The 6371-nt window shown below is 57.3% G+C and overlaps 1 protein-coding gene across 1 annotated transcript; it reads left to right on the top strand.

The window, feature by feature from the left end:
• Positions 1-2749: 2749 nt before the first annotated feature.
• NUDT18 (nudix hydrolase 18) lies at positions 2750-5367 on the top strand. Its single transcript, XM_045853209.1, has 3 exons — positions 2750-3025; positions 3933-4146; positions 4370-5367. Exons 1-3 carry the CDS (start codon positions 2864-2866, stop codon positions 4963-4965), a joined length of 972 nt encoding a protein of 323 aa, XP_045709165.1. The 5' UTR covers positions 2750-2863; the 3' UTR covers positions 4966-5367.
• Positions 5368-6371: the final 1004 nt, after the last annotated feature.

Below are 6371 nucleotides of genomic sequence, written 5' to 3'. Positions count from 1 at the left end.
ACCTTGGGTGTATATATTCAATGTTGCTTTTTTCTTTTTTCTGATGAAGTACATTTTTTAGGCTCATGATTTTGAGATGACTGTAGATTTACAGTCAACTCACAAAGTACAGGCGGTTCCCAGGGACCCTCCAGTGGCTTCCTCTGGTGTCGACATGGTGCACAACCACGACACAGTGATCGGAACTGAACACTATTAAGTAAGCAGTACTCTATGGGGATTCACCAGTGTTCAGTGAATGTCCCTTCTCTGTTTCAGGATCTAGTTATGCCTGCAACTTACTATGACCTAGAGGGTAGATGTGGTTCCCCCAAGGGCACGGCAAGCTGGTGGCAGAGTGCAGGTTGGAACTCCCTACACCTCTCCACACCTGCAGCTACTGCCCTCCTTACCTTTCCCACCGTGACAAGGGACAGGGTTTGCTGCTCTGTGACCAACTCTAGCATCACAGACACCCTTGCCCCAGCCTGCCTGCCTGTCCCTGTTTCCGAGACGGCCCACACTGCCTTTCCACACACAGACTCACAAGCACATGTGGGCCCACATGGCCTGGAATGGCTGGCTCAGGTCTTGCTTCTGTGGCCACTATACTATGTGGACACTCTGGTCCACGCCACTGCACAGCCACCCCCATCAACCAGCTATCTTTCCTCTCTGGAAATGGAGGGAGCAGAGCAAACTTGACGGGTTTCTGTCTCAGCCCTGTGGAGTTCCTCAGCTCTTCCCATTCTGCCTCAGGGCCTTTCCACCTCCATCTGGGGTGTGCTCTCTTCCTCCCAAAGACTACAGAACGTTTGCTTTTGGTTGTCTCCCTCAGCTCTTGGGAAGGGCTGGCACACCTGCCCGTGCGTCCTTCACAGTTGACGGTTGGCTGTCATGTGGGCACATGTACTCCTCATGGCAGGGGTGACTGGATCCACTTCAGGGGAGAGGAGTGCTTTCCCCAGTGGTCATGGGGGAGTGGAGCTGCGGCTGCTTGCAGTCTTCGCTCTGCTAGGTAGTCGGGCCGTCTGGTGTTTATCTTAGGCTGCCTCTGAGGCGCTCAGAGCCTTGCCCAGACATGACCTCATTCTCTCTCAAATCATCCCCGGGAGGCAGAAAGCAGTCTGGGACCAACCCTGTCCCCACTTCACAGATGGGAAAATTAGGGGACACACACACACAGAAACTATGTTGACAAGGTGCTCTGTAGTCCTGGGGTCCTGACTCTGAGCCCCATGAGCTCAGCTGTTTGAGTGGCAAGAGGACTGGGGCTGGGGGCTGCCATGCTTACCACATGTCTCAGAAGATGGTGGGTCCCTGGGAGTCCCCCACAGCCTAACCCTGGGCCCTGCCTTCAGGGATCTTGTCGTTCAGTGTGTGAGAAGGAAGGGCCTCAGCAGGCAGACCTGGTGCGGCTGGGTTTCCTGAGCGTAGTCCAGTTCTACGGCAGCTCTGAAGGCACATTTCATGAGAGTGAGCCTTTGTGTTGTGGCAACAAATGCTGTGGCCAGGGCTGCCCACGGGGGGTTGCTGGGCTGCCTGGGGAGGTGACTTATGCTGACCAACCCACGGAGCTCCTCCCATGATGTTTCACCTCCCAACAACCCTGTGAAGGGAGAGCTGTTGTGAGCCTACCCTACAGATGAGGAAACTGAGGCCCACCACTTATGCAGGGACACAGAACCAGATAGTGAGCAGAGGCCTGGCATCTGGCTCCAAATCCAATGCCCTGTCTGCTCCACCAAGCGACTGTCCCCTAGAAAGGGAGGTACATGAAGCCAGCAGGAGGGAAAGGGGAGGCCTGAGGAGGATCCCAGACTTGGCTGACTTCACAATTTCACTCCAGCTGGCCCTGCCTTCCTGTCCTGAGAGGAGGTCAAAGGAAGCCCTGAGGAGGAAAGGTCAGGCTGGGAGAGAGCCGGGAGCTTGCCAAAACCCACACCCTGCTCTCCGTGCAGCGGGCCCAGCCAGCTGGGTGTGGGGGCAAGAGAGATGACAGAGCAGGACCTGGCCCCTGCCCTCCCAGGGTTCTCAGGACGTGGGATAGAGGGCCTGCAACTGCAGGGGAAATGCTGTGGGCAGGGAGCCGGCACACTGTTCCCAGTGCTCTCTCTGCCCCAAATACCCATCCTCCCATCGCCAGCCGCACCTTGTCATTCCAGATCCTAGCCCTGATCCCTCCCTCCTGTGAGCGCTACTACATCTCCTGTCCAATCAGTTAGCACTTGGCTTATAATCCTGAGTTGACTTTTTATTATAACTTTACTTTCCTAACTAGATCAGAATCTCCTCCACGGCAAGAGCTTGTGTGCCCCTGCTACTGTGACATTCAGTACAGTTCTGGTGAAAAACGAGGTTATTTGGGAAGTGATCATTTCGGGCAATGAACTGGTATGTTTATGACAAAAGCTGGACAATGGGCTTCAGCGGGGGCCCCAGGCCTCCTTGACGTTATCAGGCTTGTTGTGACATCACCGTCGCTGGCCACCGTGGAGCTCCACAGCCTGCAGGCAGGATGACGTAACCGTAAGAACCAGCGCAGGCCTGTGCTCGCTGGAGAAAGTAGAGAGGCTGGCGGCTGCAGAGGGCGAGGAGAAACAGGGAAGCCAAAGCCTGGCGGGTCCAAGTTGCCTGGCGCTGCGTGCGGTCCCCTTAGGGATTGGTCCCGCCTCCGCGGTGACCAGCCAGGCTAGCCAATCCCGACAAGCCGCGGGGACGCGCAGCCTATCAGCGGCCGGGACTCGGCTGGCGCTTCCGTGTTCGCAAGCACGCCCGGTGCGAGTCCTCGGGGGCCAGGCCACGCACCACTGGCTGCCCCACGTCGCATCTTATCTGGCTCGGCGGGTCTGTGGACCACGGCCGCCGCCTTCCAGGGCACCAGATGGCCTCGGAAGGCCTGGAGGGGGAGCTGGCGGCGGTGCTGGGGGGCCAGGGTCTGTGCGTGCACAACTGTGACTCAGAGCCGGCTGGGGAGCTGCTGGCACCCGTGCGGCTACGGAGGAACGTCTGCTACGTAGTGCTGGCCGTGTGTCTCAACGAGCAGGTGAGCGTCCACCCGCCAGCCCCCACCTCGGAACGCGCAACCAGGCCGTGGGGACAGAGGACCTACCGGCAGCTGCCACCAATTATTTGTGGGCGGCGTTTCCCAGTTTTGCAAAGCACTGTCACACTGACATCTGAGCCTGGTGCGCCCAACCCTGTGATTGCCAGATGCACAGAGGAGAAACCCTGTCCAGGAGCCTGTCTGTCTCATCCCACTAGGCCTCAGTTCCTTGTGGGGAGGGCTTACTCCCTCTCCTTTTTCCCAGAATCTAGCTAGCACTGTGCCTGCCTTGGTAGAGTGGTCTCTCTTAAAGATCAGTTAAGCATTGCAGAGACCTACTCTGTGACCCACGGGCAGTGATGGCACAACCTGCACATACACTCAGATTTTCTCACCCCTGTGCAATGCTCTTTTTGATGCTGATTTTAGCACAAGTTGCTGTGACAACAGCTAGAAGGGGCCAAGGGCGTAGGTAGGAGTCTTATGGGGTGGGGGCACATTTCAAAGCCCAGACTCCAGTGTGAGGACAGGCCACAGCACTTTATAAACCACAGGGGAGGTGAGAGATACGGTGACATATGCAGACAAAGCAGAACGCACGGCCCTGACTCGAGGGCCGGATCCCCAGCCCTTGAAGCAGCTCCCAGGATTATTAGCCCCTTTCTGCAATGAAGTCTGAATGCAAAGGGGTACTTTGCAGAGAGGGACAGCTGCAGCTGGCAGCCATGCAAGGGCAGGTCCCCAGGAGAGCTCAACAGTTTGAGGGTGTCCACCAGTAAGGGGGAACTGGGTGACTGTGTTTAATATATGACCTGGCCCCGGGCAAGGAAAGGCTGCCGGCTGTGCCCCCCGCTTTGGAGCTCCCAGCCTGGATGTGTGGGGGTGTGGATCCTCTCTCTCCCCTCAGGATGAGGTGCTGCTGATCCAGGAGGCCAAGAAAGAGTGCCATGGGTCGTGGTACCTGCCGGCAGGGAGAATGGAGCCTGGGGAGACCATCGTGGAGGCACTGCAGCGGGAGGTGAAGGAAGAGGCTGGGCTGCACTGCGAGCCTCTGACTTTGCTGTCTGTGGAGGAGCGGGGCCCCTCCTGGATCCGCTTTACGTTCCTCGCTCGCCCCACAGGTACAGCACACCTAGTGGCAGTGTGGGCAGGCAGCAATTGACACCGCTCCCCCAGCTCGTTTTCAGGCGAGATGAGCCCCTATTCTGGCTGATACAAGCCTGACATCTCCTGATTCCAGCCTGAGTGTCGGGTTAGAAGGCCTGGGTGGCTGTTTCCTTGGCCAGGCCCAGCACTTCTCTCTGTGCAGACCCTTTCCTCACCCCGTCCTCACGTCTCCCCCAGGTGGAGTTCTCAAGACTTCCAAGGAGGCAGATGCAGAGTCCCTGCAAGCTGGCTGGTACCCACGAACCTCCCTGCCCACTCCACTGCGAGCCCATGACATTCTGCACCTGGTGGAGCTGGCCGCCCAGTACCGCCATCAGGCCAGGCATCCCCTCATTCTGCCCCAAGAGCTTCCCTGCAGTCTGGTCTGTCAGCGGCTTGTGGCCACCTTTACCAGTGTCCACACGGTGTGGGTGTTGGTGGGCACAGAGGGGGTGCCTCACTTGCCTATTGCTGCCTGTGGCTTCACCCCCACGGAGCAGAGGGGTGGCATCAAGGTGGCCGTCTTGCGGCTGCTGCAGGAGTGTCTGACTCTGCACCACTTGGCAGTGGAGACCAAGGGGTTGCTTGGACTGCAGCACCTGGGCAAGGACCACATGGATGGCATCTGCCTGAATGTGCTGGTGACAGTGGCTTTTCGGAACCCAGGTATCCAAAATGAGCCCCCAAAGGTTCGGGGTGAGAACTTCTCTTGGTGGAAGGTGATGGAGGAAGACCTACAAAACCAGCTCTTACGGAGGCTCCAGGAAACATCTGTTGTCCCCGTCAATAGATAGGAAGGTGCCATCAGTGGACAAGGAGCTGGCTGTCTGTGCTCCCTACACCGTGGCTTCACCTCCCCCAGGGAGGCAGGAGGCTGGCAACTAGGGGTCTCATTATATTGCAAACAGGGGAAGTCTTCCCATGGGGACTTCCATCTCTCCTCGTCAAGGGGCAGGTCCCTACATTGCACCAAAAGGGACAGTGCCTTTACCAAGGAAGGAGTCCAAAGCTCAAGAACCCAGTTGTCCTGAGGCACAACGAGGGCACTGCTCCCTAAGGGGATGTGAGAACTTTGTGGGCACGACATCTCATCATTTTCAGTGCCGGATTCTTGGGCACCTAGAACATGGAAGGAGTGCTGGGGGAGGTCACTCCACAGGAACGGGCCCCTTGTTGATTAAACAGGTTATTGCTTACTTTGCCTTCTGTCCTAAATGTCTCTGTGGGGGAAAAGTGGGCAGGAAGGGGCAGGGGACTCCACTCAGAAGAGAAGTTCCTGCCCTCATCCCACTGACAGGCACCCAGGCCATCCCAGACAATAGGCTGACACTGCAGAGGCCGGCCTACTGGGTGCTGGGGCCTGGGCAGGCAGGCTCCTACTGTGCTGTCCACTGTAGCCTGTCTCAGGCCCACTAAGAACCTCTTCAACTTGCCTGCCTGGGTAGGATGTGACCATATCCCCTCCAGGTTTTGAGCAGTGAGACCACCAGGGAAGCTTCAGGTAGGCCAGGACTCAAAAGAGCTGCCCTGCCTGGGTTTCCTTCTGTTTGAGCTGATTCCTCCCAGTCACGCTGCCGGCCCCTGGCTCTTGCCTCTGCCCTTTTATAACTCCAGCCCAACCCAAGCCCTTTATTTCCCCTTAGCCCAGCCAAATCATACTGTGTGCTCCTCACTGCCTCTCAAATCCCGATCCGACTCTGAGCTGGGATGATGGGCTTCCCTTCTGAAGTAACTACACTCTGGCACTGAAGGGAAGGACCGGGACCCTCAGAGCCCCCTCCCACCCCAGTACCCTCCACCCCCACCCAGGCCCCTCCTGGCCACTATCCTGTCTTTCTGGCTTTGGGTAGAGAGTCCTCCTGTCTCCCCAGAGGACTAGTGTCCCCTAAATGGTGGAACCAAACCCTTTCACTCTAACTCGCTTCTCTCAGTATACAAGGGATGCCCCAGTCCACAGCCACATCCATGGGCAGTGATCTTTGCTCCCAGTATTTAGCCTGTGGCAGTTTTGAACCCTGGGTGCCCGTCAGGTTTACCCGGAGAGCTTTAGGAATAGTTCTGGGCCACCCCCAGATAGTGATTTAACTCATAGAAGGTGGGGCTGGGGCACTGGTCATTTAAAAAACCACCCAAGCAATTTGAATGTGCACTGAGGTGGGGCACACTGACCAGCCCTCTCAAGCCTTTTGCTTTCCTTGTC

This window comes from Phyllostomus hastatus, unplaced genomic scaffold, assembly GCF_019186645.2.
Source record: "Phyllostomus hastatus isolate PE091 unplaced genomic scaffold, TTU_PhHast_1.1 phas_contig_98, whole genome shotgun sequence".
Lineage (NCBI taxonomy): Eukaryota > Metazoa > Chordata > Mammalia > Chiroptera > Phyllostomidae > Phyllostomus > Phyllostomus hastatus.
Note: the sequence above shows the minus strand (reverse complement) of the source record. Positions and strands in the feature narration are given on the sequence as shown.

Excerpts from the sequence above, each read along its gene's own strand:
- NUDT18 (XM_045853209.1), top strand. The coding sequence starts at position 2,864 with ATGGCCTCGGAAGGCCTGGAGGGGGAGCTGGCGGCGGTGCTGGGGGGC. Across the intron at positions 3,026-3,932 it reads CCGTGTGTCTCAACGAGCAG|GATGAGGTGCTGCTGATCCA; the intron begins GTGAGCGTCCAC and ends CTCTCCCCTCAG. Across the intron at positions 4,147-4,369 it reads GTTCCTCGCTCGCCCCACAG|GTGGAGTTCTCAAGACTTCC; the intron begins GTACAGCACACC and ends CGTCTCCCCCAG.